The sequence below is a fragment of the Hemiscyllium ocellatum genome, chromosome 24 (genome assembly GCF_020745735.1).
Source record: "Hemiscyllium ocellatum isolate sHemOce1 chromosome 24, sHemOce1.pat.X.cur, whole genome shotgun sequence".
Classification (NCBI taxonomy): Eukaryota; Metazoa; Chordata; class Chondrichthyes; order Orectolobiformes; family Hemiscylliidae; genus Hemiscyllium; species Hemiscyllium ocellatum.
In genome coordinates this window covers 57,470,248-57,490,976 of record NC_083424.1, presented here as the reverse complement: position 1 = coordinate 57,490,976, position 20,729 = coordinate 57,470,248, and the positions used below count along the sequence as shown (strand labels likewise).

General features: G+C 39.9%; 1 protein-coding gene across 3 annotated transcripts in view; it reads left to right on the top strand.

Annotated features, from left to right (window-relative positions):
• The window catches only part of LOC132827226 (breakpoint cluster region protein-like), a 462,558-nt gene that overhangs the window by 296,226 nt on the left and 145,603 nt on the right, over positions 1 to 20,729 (top strand). For all 3 annotated transcript variants that reach the window (XM_060843849.1, XM_060843847.1, XM_060843850.1), the window contains exons 11-13: positions 3,103 to 3,222; positions 4,842 to 4,917; positions 8,535 to 8,639. In XM_060843849.1, coding sequence (XP_060699832.1) covers positions 3,103 to 3,222; positions 4,842 to 4,917; positions 8,535 to 8,639 — 301 coding nt within the window. The remainder of the gene's footprint in view (positions 1 to 3,102; positions 3,223 to 4,841; positions 4,918 to 8,534; positions 8,640 to 20,729) is intronic.

The window sequence follows — 20,729 nt, the reverse complement described above, 5'->3', positions numbered from 1 at the left end:
TGGGCCTAGATTAATTTAGGATATCCGGTCGCATGGACAAGTGGTATGACTCTGTGAGGCATGCTTCCTCCAGGCGTTTAATGGTTAGGGTTTGGCGATCCCACCACCCTGTGGCTTTATTTGCCTTTATTTGCTCTTGTAAAATATGTCCTGCATTAAGTTCCACTTGTCAGCAGCCCATGCCCTGGTCACCTGCATTTAAAAAAAAGTTCTGGATGCAGAATATTCTAATGAGTCTGTCATTTAATGTGTGTAATTTAGTTTCCTTGAGTATGTGACGCTGTATTTAATTATTTAACCTCTAAAAGATTTCAATTTCCTGTGTTCGAATACCTCAAATTAAAATTGACATCCCGGTATTTAAATACTTTTGAAGCCTAGTCCTCTACGGTATCTTTCAACCTGGGTGGCAACGACCTAATTATGTTGTTGCCAAAATATTAATCCAGAGACCTGGTAATTTCTGGAGGCCTGGATAAAAATTGAATTCAGTAAAAAATCTGGAATGAAAAGTCTAGTGATGACACGATACTATTGTTGATTGTCAGAAAAGCCCGTCTGGTTCACTCATCTCCTTCAAGGGAAGGAAACTGGTCTGGCCTACATGTGACTCCAGACCGACAGCAAAGTGGTTGAGTATTAACTCTGGGCATTTTGGGATGGGCAATAAATGCAACACAAATTCCCAGCTCGGCGAACAGAACCACAACAAATGCAGACCTAGCTAGTGATACCCACATCTAGAAAATGAATAAGAGTCTCTCCTGCCAACATGTGTATTCCTCTGACCCTGCATTTTTTGAATGCTATTGTCCCATTGTTGGTAGCTTAGTATCACACTCTAGAATTCCTTCCCTAAACCTACCCACATCTTTGCTTTCAAACCCCTTGGGAAAATTCTCATCTTTAATCCAGTTCTTTAATACAGCTTTTGTTCATCCTTTCTAATATTACTTCGGTTCCCACTGTTTATTTTTATTTGGTTATGTTTTTACCCCTGTGTTTTGCTCTGTTAAAGCTGTTATTTAAATGAGCCATCAATGTGGAAGAATGGTTTACATGGTTACAGGGAGTTCCAGCCTTCCACTAGAAATGGAAGTTGAGATCTTTCTTATATGCTGCAAGGTCCAAATATACATGACTAGGGCAAGTTCAATCCATTTTTCAGTGACAAAAAGCCCAAAACAGCGCTTAATTTAAGAACAATTTTAAACTGATTCAAGGATTTATTGGATGACCCAAAAATTATGGTCTGATACAATTTAACGGGTTTAAAGATGTAAATAATTTCAATGTGCTGTATCACAGGCAATTTGTGACTCTACTTCCTGTCGTCTCTACTTCAAGACATCATGTGAAGCTGTATTTGGATTAATTTATCTTAAGTTTCCCACTCAACTTTTCATCTTTAGGAGTTATTTTAAATATTAGAGCAATCTAATATGCGATGTCAAACACAGGCTTATGGAATTGTATGTTGTATCTGTTAATTTCATTTGATTTAGATCTTGGATTTTCAAACAAACTATATTTTTAAAAAGGTTTGTAGATTGAGCAACGTTATTCTGACCCTTCTCCCGGTCATTGTAACACTGGATATATCATGCGACTCTTTATTTGTTCAGAGAAGATTGAACAATTAATGTTTATTTCAAACACAATTTCACTGTGTTAGAATTTACTGATGGGAAGATGAAAGGTCATATGGACTCCTTCCCTTTTAGGATACTTTGCAGTTTACTGTAGCTGTTTGTATTGAAACTTATAGATTGGCCTACATAATGTGTCATAGACATGCCAATGACTCAATGAATAATCAGTTCCCCATCATGTGAAAGGTAGGGTTATTGGAAGGAAGCTCAAAGGTGAAAGTCAAGGTGTGTTTCTATTGAAACCTTTGGGAAGTGGGAGACTCCGTCCATTCTGCATAACTTTTGTTGGGCAGACAAGCAATTTGCACATTTAACTAAGACCAGGAGAGATTGTCATAAAAATAAATGCCTATATTGTTGTCAAGTGTTAGTGATTATTATTATGGGAGAATAGTGAATCTAGTGATGTCGGCAGGGAGGTTGAACGGTGAGGTGCAGTCATGAGCTCAAGGTGTTGAGGTCTGCCTTTAGCTCGGTGACGAATAAATGTTTGGTTTTAAATATTTTCATTCTTTCAACAATTTTTTTTATTCAACTTTTTTTTTCTAGCTCCCTGATTCCCACCAATTCCACAGACCTGAACCTGTAGTCCTATCTCCATTTCACCAACAGCTCAGCTTCCAGCCCTATAAGACCTAGCCACATTGTCCAACCCTGTCCCCTGCTGCAAAGCTGAGGAACCACAGGTTTGATAAGGGTGAGAGATTTAAATAGAAGTTTAAACAGAGATTTTGGTGCCAGGAGCACGGATTGTGAGCAGTACCAGGCCTGGAAGAGGTAGAGTGGCATGAGGCAAACCTAAAGAATGAGAATGGGTTTATGATTAAAACCAGAAGTGCACCAATGACACTGAAGGAAAGGGAGGGTCTTGTAAGCAGAAACGAAAAGGTGGAGATAGAAGAACCTGTGTGGATATTGGAAGTAACTGGTGGAGGAGGATTGGGATTGTGAGCAGAGACAGAGGTGGGAGGGTGGGAATGCCAGCAGAATTCGGACCATCTCTAAATAAATCAGCACAATTGAGGCCAATCACCTCAAGTATCCATGCTGACAGATTCAGGGCTGATTATCAGGATGAACTTATCCAGGTTAATTTTGGAGAAACACAACTTCCAGGTTTCTGTTGCACCTCTGTGCCAAACCTCGCAATATTCACTATTGGGAGCTCAGATTCTCAGCTGTTATTTCTAAATATCCTATGGAGTATCTAGAACAATGATGAATACTTATAATTACTAATTTCAGGGGACAGGAAGACATCATTAGCTCAATGACTTGAATATCGGACGAATGCAGCATAGTTATTGATAAACTGTGTGAAGAGTTAGTTTCAGTTGAAATGGAGTTTTTTCTATCTATGTTGTTTGAATATTGAGGAAGGAAATATTCGTTGAAATATAAACTTGAAGCTCTTTAAGTACTAACTTCAATATTGTCTTTTTTTGTTCAGAAAGCCAATAAAGGCAGCAAAGTGATTGAACGGCTGAAAAAGAAACTATCAGAACAGGAATCTCTGTTACTGCTGATGTCTCCAAACATGGCTTTCAGAGTACATAACAGGCATGGCAAGGTAATTACCACCCTATTCATTCACTAGGATTGTGTATTTCAAACATGTTTTCCTCAAAGGCTGGGATATCCTAAGAATGTTAAATTATTTTGAGTGGGAATTAAAATAGTGCACTCTACGCAGTGTGTGTCGCATTAATCCAAGTATGAAGATTACTTAATTTTCATCTTGGGGCTGAAGCACCAGGCCTTCACCACAACATTATATATGAATACAGAAACTCAACATGGCAAGCACAGCCTAAGTCTCCTTACTCCAAGTCTCTACTTACTACTGTCTGATGTCTCAAAAGGGTCAAATTTCAGTATCATAGTGTTGGAGGTAATGTTTAGCAAGTATAGAGTATTGACTAATGGGCAGGAAACTGGGTATTAGGGGTTCATTTTCAGATTGGCAAACTGTAACTGGGTTTTCACAGCAATCAGTGCTGGGATTGCAACTGTTTACATTGTATATCAGTGACTTGGAGGAAGGAGGGAAATGTCCTGTAGCCAAATTTGCAGGTCTCACAAAAATATGTAGAAAGGCGAATTGCAAAGAGTGTACAGTTTATAGAAATATATTAAGTGGGCATAAAGTTGGCAAATGGAATATAATGTGGGGAAATGTAAAATTTTTCAAGTTGGAAAAGTTGGACAACAAAAGTGGAGAAAAACTGCAGAAAGCTACAACGCATCAAGCATAGAAAGCTAGCAAACAGGTACAGAGGAGGTAATCAGGAAAGCTATTAGAATATTGCCCGATTTCAGGGGGGATTGGGAATATGAGTTGGGAAGTCTTCCTTTAACTGGACAAGGTGCTGGTGAGACTGCATATGTAATAATTTAAGCAGTTTTGGTCCCCTTAAGGAAAGATATAATTTCATTGAAGGCAGTTGAGAGAAGGTATGGAGGGATTTTATGAACAAAGGCTAAACAGGTTGGCACTCTACTAACTGGAGCTGAGAAGAATGAGACATGATTTTGTTGAAACATATAGAATTCTTAAGGGGCTTGGCAGGAAATGCTAAGAGGATGTTTCCCCTCTTTGGAGAGCAGAGGACTAGAGGACATAGTCTCAGACTAAAGGGCTGCCCGTTTAAGACTGAAATGAAGAGGAATTTCTTCTTGTAGAGGGTTGTGAATCTTTGGAACTCCTTGCTATAAAAAGCTGTGGGGGCAGAGTCCTTCGCATATTTAAGGCTGAGATAGATTCTTGATCAGTAGTGAAATCAAGGGCTAGTGAGACAACACAGGAAAGTGGGTGTGAGGAATGTTGAATCAGCCATGATCTTGCTGAATGGCGGTGCAGGCTCGAGGAACGAAATGATTTCCTCCTGTTTGTATTTATTATGGTCTTAAATTTAATACAGACAGCTGATATGATATAGATCAGAAAGAACATGGAGAGAAAATCAGAACTAATCTCATCAATTCACCAAATCTTTATTTTGTATTTCTCCCCCACTTCTGTTTCTGAGATAACGGTTTCGGTTTGTATCTGAGTAAGATGCTAAATTTTGATTTTGTAAGGCTGCTGTCAGATCTATGTTTTATACACATTATATGGATAATTTGTACTACTAATTTTATGGTGACTTTTGTGAAATTTGCACATTGTAAGATATCCTCTATCTGTAGAGCTATGTATTCCTGATATCATCAGATTATGAGAGGGCTGAATGGAGAGAAATCATCCGTGAGCAGCAAAAGAAATGTAAGTAATTTTATTTCATTTATATTAAACATTTGGACAGGGTCTGCAAACCTGCAACACGAGGTTTCCTAGAGTTTGCACATAGTGTAGCACTAAAATGTTGTGGTATACTCGGTTGTTGGCAGAGTTAAATTTTTTTTAATTTATGATTTTACTATGCCAGACTCATTCATAAAGGATTATTTCAATACTACACATATTTTTCTCAACCAACAGCTTAAAATGTCTGAATGTGAATGAGTTAGTTATACAAAAGTAAACTGATCAACTATGACTTTAGACATGGCATGTTCACATGTTGTGAGAGGATGACTTCCTGCTGTATCTGCTGTATTAGAGTGGTATTCTATTCTGTTGTTAACTTTATTTCTTTCTGCACGATATTGCCTGGCCTGGATACTTCTAACACTTGCTGTTTTCATTTCAGACTTCTAGCACTTTGCATGAGACTGTAATTCTATTTAGTTTGTGCCAAAGCAGGTTTAAGAGTGTGATGCTGGAAAAGCACAGCAGGTCAGGCAGCATCCAAGGAGCTGGAGAATTGACGCTTCGGGCGTAATTCCTTTAGGAAGCCCTGATGAAAGGGCTTTTGCCAGAAATGTCGATTCTCCTGCTCCTCAGATGTTGCTTGACCTGCTGTGATTTTTCAGCACCACTCTCTCGACTCTGATCTCCAGCATCTGCAGTCCTCATTTTCTTTTAAGGCAGATTTAGCCGGACTGCATTCTTCAACTATGCCAAGTGAAGTTTGAAGTCTGTGCACAGTTCTACGCTCTCTAATAAAAGGAACTGAGATTCCCCTGGAAAGATACAAGAAAGATTCACAAGGATGATACCAGAAGTAAGAGGATTCCATCAGGAAAATAAACACTTTATGGGCTGGTGATTTTTTCTTAAAAATGAGAATGTTGTGAGGTGACTTGGTAGGAGCCTTTAAGATTCAGAATGGGTGCAGTAGGGTTTCAATAGGAATGTTTCTAGTTTGGGGTGATCAGAATTCCCCTGTGATGAATTTAAGGTGGTTAATAGTAGATTCAGAAGGAAATTTAGCAAACTCATTTCCCAGAGTGGTGGAAGAGAATCAATGATCAAAGTTTGTGAGAAGGTGGTGATAAGACCATTATAGGACAGGCCAAACCGAGAACAGCCAGGGAATTCCTAGAAGCATGGCACTTATCCATGAATTCGATCAACAGACACATTGACATAGACCCTATATACCGGCCACTGCATCAGACAGCTACTGACAACCGGAAGCGGCAGATTCAAACCAGTATAAATGCCGGAGGAATCAGCACAGAAGCACTTCACAGGAGGCTCCCAAGCACTGAAAATGTCACCTAGAAAGGGGACGAAACGTTTGCAAGAAAAACTCCCAGCTCGGCGAACAGAGCCACAACAGAGAATCAATGAATTGAATATCTTGGATTAATTTAAAGGGAAGCTGAATAAACACATAAGGAGAAAGAAACTGAAGTACATTTTGGTGGGATGAGGTGTAGAGGATGGGAGGAATCTCATGTGGAGCATGACAACTGCATGAACCTATGGCCAGATGTTTTTATGCTGTAAATTCTATATGTTGCTATGTATTAGGCTTGAAATGTGAGTTGATACGGGGCATGCTGACACGAGGCACACAGACACAAGATGGCTGCTGAGCCATAAGTTGGTTACTTAGCACACAAGATGGCTGCTGCACACAAGTCATTACTTGGAAAAGTTTAGCAAAGTATATTAGCGTTCATTAGCAGAGGGATTGAATTCAAGAGTCGTGAAGTGATGTTGCAGCTGTACAGGAGTTTGGTTAGGCCACATTTGAAGTACTGTGTGCAGTTCTGGTCGCCTCACTTTAGGAAAGATGTGGAAGCTTTGGAGAGGGTGCAGAGAAGATTTACCAGGATGTTGCCTGGAATGGAGAATAGGTCGTACGAGGATAGGTTGAGAGTTCTCGGCCTTTTCTCGTTGGAACAGCGAAGGATGAGGGGTGACTTGATAGAGGTTTATAAGATGATCAGATGAATAGATAGAGTAGACAGTCAGAAATTTTTTCCCCGGGTACAACAGAGTGTTACAAGGGGACATAAATTTAAGGTGAAGGGTGGAAGGTATAGGGGAGATGTCAAGGGTGGGTTCTTTACCCAGAGAGTGGTGAGGGCATTGAATGCGCTGCCCGTGGGAGTGGTAGAGTCAGAATCATTGGCAACCTTTAAGCGGCAATTGGATAGGTACATGGATGGGTGCTTAATCTAGGATAGATGTTCGGCACAACATCGTGGGCTGAAGGGCCTGTTCTGTGCTGTATTGTTCTATGTTCTATGTTCTATACACAGATACTGCCTAAGGCCAACAGGATACCAGTACAATAGACACACAACATAAATAATTAGTTGAAGGCAGGTGGGGGAGAGGATACACGTCAGTCACGCCTACTGCCTGCGAAAGTGTCTGAGCCCAGGCACCATCTTCAGTAGAAATGTTAACGACCTGAGACTGCTTGTATACAAGTGTTAATACCTTAGTTTTCCATTACTGCAAATCTATCTTCCTTCTCAGGAAGAACAATCACGACCAATTACTGCTGCAATGGACTTCTGCGTAGCTGCTGAAACTGACAATGACTCTGTTACATTCCTCTGAAATTGACAATGTTTCTGTAATGTCTTCTGTAAACAAACCATGTTGCACAAACAAACACTCCATATCTGGACTATGAAATGTATAAAATATTGTGATGTTGTCTGAGGCTAAGAAAAGGCTCACAGCTGACAGCCGTGCTGTCAGATATCTCTCTTTCCCCAGAGCTCCAGTATCTTTGTACAATAAGCTCTGTCGTTGAATTCCAATTCTGGCTCTGAGACTGGTGATTTTCCCCACAACAGGCTCAAGATTGTAACTCTAAATGAAGGGATGGGCAAATCAGAGGGTCTTTCACATGCACATTCTCAATCATATCTCTCTCTCTCTCTCTCATTCAGTTCCTCTGTTTCTCTCTGCACTATGCTCCACTCTCTACCCTTAGTTTTCTCAGTTCCATTCTCCCTATTCCTGTTCCCTTCACTCGCTTCCTTTCTGACCTCCCTCTTCTCACTCACCTTTCCTTCTCTCCCCCCTCCTCCTTGTTCCCTCTTTCAACTCTTGCTCCCCTCTCATTCATGTCCCTTTCTCTCTCTACTTTCTCTTGTCCTTTATTCATTCCCCTTTCTCTCTAGTCTTACTCGCTATTATTGTCACTGTCTTAGATGAAGCTGCAGCCTAGTGACTGTTGAGACCTGTAACAGGAAATAATTAAGAAATTAAAAATAGAATTATAACTGATGTTCAAAAGATTTCTTGTGGACAGGAAGTATTTTCATGCTCATCAAAATGAAATGATTCAGTTCTCTAAACTTCCAGAATGCTGCTTAATCCCTTCCTATCCAGGCATTTTAATATTTTTGAACCCTCTTACATTGTCCTTTTCAGTGGTTTGCTCTTTTAAGTTTGTGAATTTTATCAATATTGTATCATACAATGCCTTTAAAAATAATATAAAATAAAAATACTTGCTTGCTTTCCAAGTCCTACTGGTAATCATGCATTTTCGGTACAGTGGCTAAAATATGTTTTCTTTTCAGGTTTTAAGAGTTTTTCACTCACTTCTGTTGAACTACAGATGCTCACAAATTCATGTGTGAAGCTGCAAACCGTTCACAACATTCCATTAACTATCAATAAAGAAGGTAAGAAACAAAATGTGTTTTTATGATATTTTGAGCATGGCTCTGAACTAGATATTTCCGAATGATTTGTCATATTTTCCCCTAAAAAATGTTTTGCAGAACAGAAAACAGCCTATTGAGCCCACCAGTTTACATTTAGGTTTTATGTTCCATACAAATCTCCTTCTACCCTAGGTCCTAATCCAGATACTTAAAAACAAAAGTCTGAACCTGACACTTAAATGTAGTATTGAGGAAGTGCTGCATTGTCGGGCAGTATCATCTTTCAGATGAGACTCAAGTGAATTCGTAATTAATGCTCAGCCTCCAGTTTAAATTGAAAACAGTGAGTCAGAAGCAGTTGTGAGGGAGTCTGACATTGCTACATAACATGCTGAGGGAGAAACTGTGAATGATTATGGTTGCGCTGGAAGATGGAAGGCAGGAGTCTGAGAACTGCACCTATCAGAGTGTGGCAAAGGACCTGTGTGGTATGCTTAAATATAACATGAAAAGTTTGGTGTGCTATGCAAAAACATGACCACTGGACGGTATGTATGGCATGAAAATGAGCCCATAGTACAGTTTTCTAAAAATTATCATGTGAGAATAATAGGAAGTTAGGTAATTGTTGTCAGTAGATGGCTAGCACTCAATCAAAGCTGGTTTCGTACAATTTGATCAGAATGCAGGATGGGGGTAGATAAAGAAGTGTAGAGGAAATAAATCATTAGTGGGTTGGTCTATAGGCTCCGTAACAGTTATCACAACATAGGAAGTAGCAGACAAAAATAAATATTATGTGCTTATGATAAAGGAACAGTAATAATCATGGCTGTTTATCCTAGTAATTTCAGGATGTAGCTCTGCTCGCTGAGCTGGAAGGCTCATTTCATCACCGTTTCATCACCCTACTAGGCAACATTTTCAGTGGGCCTCCGGGCAATAATTCCTGATTTCAATTTCTATGTTTGGGTTTCTTTGAGTTGGTGATGTCATTTCCTGCAGTGATGTCATTTCCTGTTCTTTTTCTGAGCGGGTGGTAGATGGTGTCAACTAGTTTGTTGATAGAGTTCCGGTTTGAATGCCAAGCTTCTAGGAATTCTCGTGTGTATCTCTGTTTGGCTTGTGCTAGGATGGATGTGTTGTCCCAGTCGAAGTGGTGTCCTTCCTCATATAATGAGGATACTATTGAGGATACTAATGAGAGAGGGTTATGTCGTTTTGTGGCTGTTTGATGTTCGTATATTCTGGTGGCTAGTTTTCTACCTGTTTGTCCAATACTTAGAGTCCTTGCATGGTATTTTGTAAATAACACTAGTTTTGCTTGTTGTCTGTATAGCGTCTTTTAAGTTCATTAGCTGCTGTTTTAGCGTGTTGGTGGATTTGTGGGCTACCATGATACCATGTAGTAAGTTCAATCAGAGGTTTGTAAAATGTTTTCGAGAGGTTCTTAAGAGCGACATGCTCTAGAATTGACCAGAGTGCAGGATATACTAAACTTGATATTACGTAATGTAACAAGTAAAGCCACCTCTAGGTAGCAGCAATCACAATATGGTTGAATTTTACATCAGTTTGAAAGGGTGAAAAGTAGATCTAAGACTAGCATATTAAACTAAAATACAGGCAACGTGTGGGTATGAAAGCTGAACAGAGACCTGGCGCATAGGAGGTGACAACCTAGTGATGTTGTCATTAGACTGGTAAACCAGAGACCCAGCTTACGTTCTGGAGACATGGGTATAAATTCCAATGGAGTAGATGGTGGACTTTAAATTCAATATAAGTTTGGAGTTAAAAGTTTAATGACAACCATGAAACCATTTTGTTGTAAAACCCATTGTCATAAAAACCCATCAAAACACAAATATCTTTTAGGAAATGAGACTGTTTTCCTCGCTTGGTCTTGCCTGCATGTGATTTTAAAGCATAATGGTTAATTCTTTATTGTTTTGTGAAAGAGCCTAGAAGTCATTCATCTGTATCATGTTATGTATCAGGCCAGAACCCCTCAAAACATTTCAAGAAACTAGCCTGGATCCTAACTTTGCTAGTTATTTTAAGCAGGAAATATTCCAGGAATAAGTCGCCTGGCCCAGCCACTTAGGTTAAAATAAAACAATTTATTTGCAATGAAACAAACAAGAGAGAATAGAATACTGAATAATTTAACCTATCCGAAAACCCAGCAGATTATCTCAATTTAATGATGCTATTTCAAATACTGCAACAATCCCCATAAATATCCCTTGGTACAAAAGGTAAAATCAAACACAGGGTCTTACACGAGCGAAGTCAGAGAGAGAGGATCAGCTTTTGTTGGGTCCTGCAACTTTGCAACACTACTGACTGCTTTCATTGAATAGCCAGACTTACAAAAACAAATCAAACCAGAGAAAAGCTGAGCTGGGAAAACTGGCCACTCCCCTTTCATTGTACAATAGTGTGTAAAAAATAATTGAAAGCCTTTTTCATGAGGCAGTATCTGTTAGCTATAATCAAACTGGCCCTCAAGCCCTTCAACTCAGACTTGTCGGAACCTGTGTTTTTTCGACTTGCTGAAGAAAAAACCAAGGGCAACATAACCTTGTTAAAGGAGCAGCATCATCACAATCAACCACTGGATTGAAACCGGACATACGCCTGCCGCCAACTAAAGCACCAGAAATGTTAGCAGCAAAGATAAAGCTGTCAACCCTGCAAAGTCCTCTTTACTAGGATTTGGGTGCTAGTGCTAGCTGTCATGTGATCTAATCAAGAAACAATCTGACATAGTCATACTTTGAATTACACCTTACATGCCCCAAACAGCACCATAACCATCCCTGGGTATATCCTGTCCCACTAGCAGGAAAGACCCAGCAAAGGTAGCAGTCTACAGTCAGGAGAGAGTTGCCGTACGATTCCTCAACATTGACTCTCACAGCAAGAAGCTGAAAATGTGTTGCTGGTTAAAGCGCAGCAGGTCAGGCAGCATCCAAGGAACAGGAAATTCGACGTTTCGGGCAAAAGCCCTTCATCATCACTTTCCTCATTCCTGATGAAGGGCTTTTGCCCGAAACGTCGAATTTCCTGTTCCTTGGATGCTGCCTGACCTGCTGCGCTTTAACCAGCAACACATTTTCAGCTCTGATCTCCAGCATCTGCAGACCTCACTTTTTACTCTCACAGCCAGAAGTCAAACATTAAGCAAGGAGACTTCCTGCCGATCACCACGTAATGCTTTTCTGTGTTGGCTGATGAAAATGTACTCCTCTATGTTGAACACAACTTGGAGGAAGCACTGAGGATGGCAAGGGCACAGAATGTACTCTGGTGGGGGACTTCAATATCTGCCACTAAGTGTAGATCAGAAACGTCACTACTGATGGAGCTGTTTGAGTCCTAAAGAACATAGCTGTCAGTCTGGTTCTTCGGCTGGTGGTGAGGAAACCAACAAACGAAACACATCCTTGACCTTTTCTCACCAGTCTCCCCACTGCAGATGCATCTGTCCATGATAGTATCACTAAGAGTAACATTGTATAGTCATTCTAGACATGAAATCCTACCTTCACTTTGTTATGTGTTATGTGGCACTATTACTATCCTAAATGAGATAGATTTTAAACAGATCTTGTAACTCAAGACTGGGTATCCATGAGGTGCTGTGGGCCATCAGCATCAGTAGAATTCAGTGCAATGTTGTGTGCTAAAAGGCTTGTTCCTACGCTGTACTGTTCTACGTTCTAATCCTTCAATGCAATCTTTATGTTCATAGTCTGTTATATTTAAAGGGAGGTGATGGCCTAGTAATATTATCCCTAGACTATTAATGCAGAAACTTAGCTAATGTTCTGGGGACCCTCGTTCAAATTTTGCCACAGCAGATGCTAAAATTTGAATTCAATGTATGTAAAAAAAAATCTTGAATTAAGAATCCTGATCATGAAACCATTTACCAATTGAGAGGAAGGTCCATCTGGCTCACCAATGTTGTTCAGGGAAGGAAATCTGCCATCCTCACCTGGTCTTGTCTACAGAGCCACAGCAATGTGGTTGACTGTCAACTGCCCTCTGAAATGGCTTACTAAGTCACTCAGTTCAAGGGCAGCTGTGATTGGTCAATAAATGCTGGCCATCCAGCAATGCCCACATCCTATGGATGCCATTATGTGGAGGTGCTGATGTTGGACTAGGGGGGACAATGTCAGAAGTCACTCAACACCAGGTCGTAGTCCAACAGATTTATTTGAAATCACAACCCTTCAGAGCACTGCCCCTTCATTAGACAAAGTCATTTCATCTGACGATGGAGCAATGCTCTGAAAGGTTGTGATTTCAAATAACCTGTTGGACTATAACCTGGGTGTTGTGTGACTTCTGACTTCGACGACCCTGTGAATGAATAATTTTAAAAAAACCCACTCTACAAAAATCATCAATCCAGGAGGTCAACCTAGGTACAATGAAGAATGCCAGATGCAGCACCAAGAATGCCTACCAAAAAAAAGGCGCCAACCTAGTGAATATGCAATATAAGGAGAAAGTGACTGCAGATGCTGGAGATCAGAGTCAAATCATGTGGCACTGGAAAAGCACAGCAGGTCAGGCAACATCTGAGGAGCAGGAGTTTGGAAGCTTCGAGCATAAGCTGATTCCTGATGAAGCACTTATACAATACTCATGTGCCAAACAGCATGAGCAAAAGGTGGTAAAACTAAGCAATTCTGTAAGCAATTATTCAGAATTAAGGTTTGCAGTCCTCCCAAACCCTTTTGTGAATGTTGGTAGACAATTAAACAACTCATCGAAGGAATAGTGGTGTTAGATGGTGTTAGAGTCGATCATTAAGGAGGTTGTGATTATGCACTAGGTAAAACTCATCACAGATATCCCCATCCTCAATAATGGTGGGAATGCAGCACATCAACGGAAAACATAAAGCTTAATAATTTGCAACAAACTTCAGTCAGGCTTGCCAAGTGAACGATTCATCTTGGGCTCTTCCAGAGGTTCCCAGCGTCACAGGTCTCAATCTCCATTCAACTCACTCCATGTGATATAAAAAAATGAGTGGAAGGACTAATAAGGCCCCTAATACCTTTGTCCCACAAATGAATGAAAAAAGACTAGGTGAGGAGACAGATTGGCTGAGAAGAAGTGGCAGACCTTTGAAGGGATATTTGAGAATACTCAGAAAAATTTCTTTCTACTTCTAAAATAAATGCAGCTGGCCATCTGCTAAAGAACTGAGGAAAAGCATCAAACTTAAAGGAACTACATATAATTGTACAAAGATAAGGAATAAGTCAGATGACTTGTCAGAATGTAAAACATCAAAAATGACTGAAACATTAATCAGGACATGAGAAGAAGCTGACTAGAAATGTGTGTAAAAAAAACAAATAGCAGGTGTTTTCATATATGTCTTCAAAATGAAAAAAGTAAAAGAAGTGTTGATCCTTTAGAGGTTGAGAACGTGTTGAGAGGTATTAAAGAGTTGTGGAAGTAATGAAGAAATATTTTGCTTGTAACTTCACTATACAGGGCATGAAAACAGGGGTAAATCTGGAGTTGAAGGAGCGTCACAGTCTAAGCACCCTATGATCTGTGATGTCCTTGTTTGCAATGATTTGCCTGCAAAACAAAGCTTTTCACTATACTTAGGCACATGCATTGACAATAAATCAAATCAAAAGAGAGGAACTTGATCAAGTTATGAATACTGGGAAAATGATACTGAGCAAACTGATTGGGCTGAAGGTTGATACTTGTCTGGGTCCTGGTAGACTCCACCTTAGAATCTTGGAAAAATTGACTGATGAGGCAGAGATGTTTTGGTGTTAATTTTCCAAAACTCCCTAGATTCTGTAAAAGCTTCATTAGACTGGAAAGTAGAAAATATAGCCCTTTGAATAAAAGGGTTGGAGGCAGAAAATTGGAACTTGTAGGTCAGTCAGCTTGATATCTGTTGTGGGGATGGTGTTAGAGTCGATCATTAAGGAGGTTGTGATTATGCACTAGGTAAAACTCAAAGCAATCGGGAAAAGTCTTTGATTTTGTGAAAGGGAAGTAGCATTTAACCTATTTATTGTAATTCTTTGGAGAAGTAATAAGTGTTGTGGTTAAAGGAGGTCCTATTATTATACCACATTTGGATTTCCAGTTGGCATTTGGTAAAGTTCAATGAAAGAAAGGTGGTTGTGCAAAATAGGAACTCATAGTGAGGCAGTAACATAACTAGCATGGATAGGAGATTGGCTGGCAGTAAAGAGTCTGTGAATAAATTGGCCTTTTTTGATTGGCATGATGTGATGAATGGGCATGTGCTTGGACATCGTTTTTACAATTTATATCAGTGATGAGGGAATTGATATGTGGTGGCTAGACTTTCAGATGATATGAAGATAGGTAGGAAAATATGCTGTGAAGATGTCATATCAAGGATGCAGACCAATTATAGATAAGTGAAGTGAGTAGGCAGAAATCTGGCAGATAGAGTTTAATGTGTGAAAATGTGAAGTCGATCGCTGACATACAGGAAAAAAAAGCATTATTTAAACAGAGCTGCAATGCAGAAGGATTTAGATGCTTTGGTTCATGAGTTGCTGGCATGCAGGCACAGCAAGTGATTTAAGAATGCTCATAAAATGCTATCCTTTATTATGAGAGAAATTGAACATAAAAATAATATTGTTGTGCTTAACTTGGATAGGGCATTGCTGAGACTGCATCTTGAATGTTGTGCACAGTTTTGGTCATCTTATTTAAGGAAGGATGTAAATGCATTGGGCATTGATTCAGAAGAGGTTTACTAGAAATGGGTATCTTACGAAGATAGGTTGGATGACAAGGCTTGTTCCACCTGGGTTTAGAGGAATAAGGGATGACTTGGTTGAAGTCAATGGGCGCTGAAAGGTCTTGACTAGGTGGATGTAGTAAGGATGTTTCCTTTCGTGAACTAGTGCAGATCTTAGTGGCACTGTTCAAAAATTAGAGTTGACCCTTTTAGGACCGAGATAAGGAGTTTTGTTTTTCTCAGAGGTGTGGGTAACTTTGGATCTTTTCACAAAGGTTGAATGTCAGTATCAAGGTGGAACCTGAGAGTATGGAGAGCTGCAAGTTCAAAAGGAGGTAGGTTAGAGTGAGTGAGTGGGAATAGAGAAGTTGAGACGGTACTGTTGGCAGTTATTGGTGAAAGTGACAAAAGAAGAGAAGGATGCAATTCTGAAGACAGAACAAAGAGTTTGCAGGGAGAAAAACACACCAAGAATGTAAGTGGGGATGCAAAGGTGCTGAAAGAAGAGCATTGTGTGAAACTTAATCCATTGTTGTGGGTTCAAAAGAAATACCTAGAGTAGATTTTAAAATTATGACAAAGGATGAGATTGGAAGGAGGGATGGAATTGGCGAAACGTGAAATGATCTGAAAGAACATTGTGAAGGCTCATGATGCTCGAGATCTGAAAGGAACAAAAGTTTTTTGTTAATGCACTGAAAGAGTCAAAGAATAAACTGGTGATTTGGTGCTGCTATGGAGTAAGGAAGTGAGCGTATATGTGATGGCACATTGATTTATTGTCTCATGTACTGAAGTACAATGAAATGCTTTGTTTATGAGCAGTACAGGCAGATCATAATAAGCAAGGATGGACAGATCAAAAAGACTAAGACAGAGGCATATGGGTTAGATTGTACATGGCGTGCGCGAGGTGAGATCAACTTTAGCAAGATCAGCATTGTTTGAGAAAGGTCATTCATCATGGCCCGGAAGAAGCTGTTCCTGAACCTGCTGGTGTGTGTGTGTGTGTTCAGGCTTCTTAACCTTTTCTGCCAGGCAGAAGATAATAGGAGATTATTACCAGGGTGCGATGAGTCTTTGATGATGATGGCAGCCTTTCCACGGCAGTGAGCCTTGTAAATGGAGTTCATGGATGGGAATTTGGTTTCTGTGATGGTCTCGGCTGTGCACACCACCTTCTGTAGTTTCTTACATTCCTGAGCAGAGCTATTGCTATACCAGGCCATTTTGCACCTGGACAGTACGCTTTCAGTAGTGAATCTGTAAATTGGGGAGGATCCTTATGGACATGCCAGATTTCCTAAACTGTCTGAGGAAGAAGACGGCCTTCTTGACCGTTGCATCTACAAGGCATTGTACTTGGATCTCGGAGGAAAGCTGGAATAGTAGCAGTAGTAGTTCAAAGAAACTACTAGCTTGGAGGATACAAATTCATCCTTTAGCAAGTTTTTTAAGTTGTCGCATTACTTTATTTAAAGGATTAATTACTTTGGAAACACATCACAGCAGTACCTACAGAGTAACTAGGTATTGTGTAATGCATTTTGCCAATGATATATTATGATGAAGAACTCTTTATTGCATTTTAAAATTGTTATGAGCCAATGATCAGCTATAAGCATACTTTACTTAACATTATAGGATGTCTATAGATAAAGTTCAGATGCTTCAGAGTACATTATACACAAAAATAAAAAAAGTTTATTTCAGAGACCAATTAGGCACTGTAACGCTGGACATCTATTGATGTAATTGTGAGCAGGAACAAAATCTTGGTATTTGGGGAATTATAGTCACAGTCTTGCTTTATTACCTTGTTATTTGTAAACCTTTGTTTTTAATTATCAGTTATGTGAAATCTGAATGCGGTTTCCTTAATTATTCTGTTCTTATTATTTTAACTATTTGAAGCCCACAGTATTGGCAAGAGGAGATGATTTAAAGTGTGGTTCATTTTTAGCTCCTTCATAAAAATCCTTTTAAAAGAAATTATTGATGTCATGTAAATAGAGATAATTGATTTGTTCACATTTTTTAAACCCAGCACCAGTCTTCAAAAAGTCTAAGCTAAATAATTTAGAAAATTAACATAAAGTTTCCATTTGTCAGCCATGGAATGTGCAGTCTGACCTAAAGTAGCCAAGCATTGAGAATTTAATTGAAAATGTGTGTTAATTGTTGGGAGTTCTAAACAGTGAATCAAGGTAGGATTGCAATCGTAATGGCACAGAAGGTGGCCATTTGACCCATTATATCTGCACCATTTCTTTCAGTGAGCAACTCACCCAGTGGCACAACTCTGTGTAGTGAAGTATTTTTAGATAGAGACTCAGCACAGAGTATTTTCATTCAAAGATTAAGCAGCCTTTCTTTTACACAGGCAGAAAGACTATCTCAACTGTTAACCTAGGAAACGATACAGAGTTTCTAGAACTTCATAAACTATTCTGTTATCTTTACTTTGCTCAGAGCAGGTCTGGTATGATTAACAAAGGACTATTTACGGCATTACACAATGACACAGGATGAACACCATTGGCTAATCTAATTCAGAAATGGAAGAAGTTGTTGTCACAATCACTAGTCCTAGACAGCATGCATTCCACACTTTTGTGTAAGGAATTTAAATTATTTTACATAAAGATCAGCTTGGGAGCTAGGGATACCTCACCTTGATTAAACGTATTGCTGTCAGTTGTAAAATAATCTGTCCAGACCAGATTGGCAGGTACAGTTTACGTGCTAAGCCACAATCTTTCAGGATGTTCTGAGATGTGATATTATTTACTGGACCCCAATACATGTTGGTTTGCTGTTTTGCACATTGTAAGGTTTGGGTTTGAGAATAATTTTATTCCTCTATAATTACTGTTTGGTTGGAAAAGCTTGCTTCACCCAGTCACCCTTCACATTCTTTTGTTTCAGGTAATTGTCCAACTCCTTTTTGAAAGCCTCACTTGAACCACTACTCTTTAGGACAGTGTGTTCCAGAACTTAGCTACTTTATTCACAGTCTGTAAATGTTTTTCATCATCGCTTTTTTGCTCCTTTTATGAATTACTTTAATTTTGCCCTCTTATTCTGAATACTTTCAGGAGTGGAAAGAGTTTTTCTCTCTCTCTCTATGCTGCTTGGATCCCTCATGATTTTGAAAATTCCTATTAACTCTCCTCTCATCTTTCTTAGGAAAATGGTCCTTACATCTCTAACTATCTCCATAACTGGAGTTCCTCACCCTTAGAACTGTTTGCATAAATCTTCTCTGCACTTTCTTTCATGCCTTCACATCCTTCCTAATATGTGCCGCCTAAAATTGTACACAGTACTCTCCCTGTGGTTGAATGAGTGACTTATATAATAACTTGTTTCAAGAAGACCACATCACCCCCTTTCCTAAGAAAGAGCATGCAATGTGCCTTAATGACCCAGTGGCTCTGACTCCAATTATCATGAAGAGCAGCGAGTGGCTGGTCATTGCCTACATCAACTCTAGTCTCCCAGCCTGTCTCAATCCCTTAAAATTTGCCTACTGTCGTAACAGGTCTACAGTGAATACCATATCCCTAACCCTGCACTCATCCCTGGAACATGTGGACAACAAGGGCATGTACATCAGACTCCTGCTCATTTACTATAGCTCCACCTAGAGCACCATTATCCCCTCCAGACTGATCTCAAAACATCATGACCTTGATCTCTCTCCGGTCTCTGCAACTGTATCCTCAGCTTTCTGACCCACAGGTCGCAATCGGTGGTAAGGTAGTGAAGAATGGTAACTGCACCTCATAACACGTAACACTTGAAGAGGATGTGTCCTCAACCCCCAACTGTACACCTTGTACATCCATGACTGTGTCACCAAACTCCCAATGAACGCCATCTACAAGTTCACTGACCGCACCACCATAGCAGGACGGATATCTCACAGTGACATTGGTCAAAATATATAAGGAATATAGATGGCTTGTTGACATGGTGCAGTCAGAGCAACCTCTCTCTCAATGTCGGCAAAACTAAAAAACTGATCATTGACTTCAGAAAGAAAGGACGAAAACATGCCCATTATATATTAGCAGAACTGAGCATGAGAGGGTGGACGATGTCAGTATCCTTGGAGGGACGATAAGTGACCATCAGTCCTGGACTTCCCACAGTAAATGTGACAGATGAGAGCACAACAAAGGCCTTTTCTTCCTCACACAGCTCATGAAATCTGGCATGTCTATAAGGACCCTCACCAACTTGTACAGATGCGCCTTTGAAAGCATACTGTCCAGGTCCATTACGGCCTGGTATAGCAACTGCTAGGCCCAGGAATGTAAGAAACTACACAAGGTGATGTGCAGGGCCCAGACCATCACAGAAGCCAACCTTCTATTCATGGACTCCACTTATGTGGCTCGCTGCTGCGGAAGGGCTGCCAACATCATCAAAGTAATAATCTCCTATAACCTTTTCCATTAGGCAGAAGATACAGAAGCCTGAATGCACACACCAGCAGGTTCAGCAACAGCTTCTTCTCAGCTGTTATTAGATTGATGAATGGACTCCCTTGCCTCAAATAATGCTGATCTTGCTAAAGTTGATCGCGCCTAGCGCACGCCCTGTGCAGTGTAAGCTGTATGCTTCTGTCTTAGTCTCTTTGATTTGTACATCCTTGCTTACTGTGATCTGCCCATACTGCTCACAAGCAAAGCATTCCACTGTACTTCATTACACGTGACAATAAATCAATCAATTAACCTGCTTCTGCTCTGCACCAACTAATAAAGCTTAGATTATTGTATACTTTATTAACTTATCTCTGAACTTTACAGCATCAAAGATTTAATTCAGTGCAGAAGGAAGCCATTGAGCCCATTGTGACTGCATTGACATCACGCTTGAAACCTGTCTTACTGTCTTCAATGAGTAATGCACATATACACACAGATCCCTCTACTCTTGCATATTCTTTCAAATTGAATCATTTAGTTTGCATTGTTTCTTCATGTTCTTCCTAATAAAATTATTTATGTCACATTTATTTAAGTTGAAGTTCATCTCATTCCACCAACTCATCATTAGCCTAGGAGAATTGAAATAAGAGTAGCTATTGACACCGACCCACTACCTAATCAGACTATGACTGATTGCCCACCTCAATGCCACTTTCCAACAGGATCTCCATATCCCTTGATGCTGTTGTTCTCTAAGAAGTCCTGCAAGAGGTTAGTCTGTTGATAGTATGCAATTTACTATCATTGTGATAGTTAAATCTGCTTTCTCCCCATATGCTGCCAGACCTGCTGAGTTTCACCAGCAATTTCTGTTTTGTTTCAGAT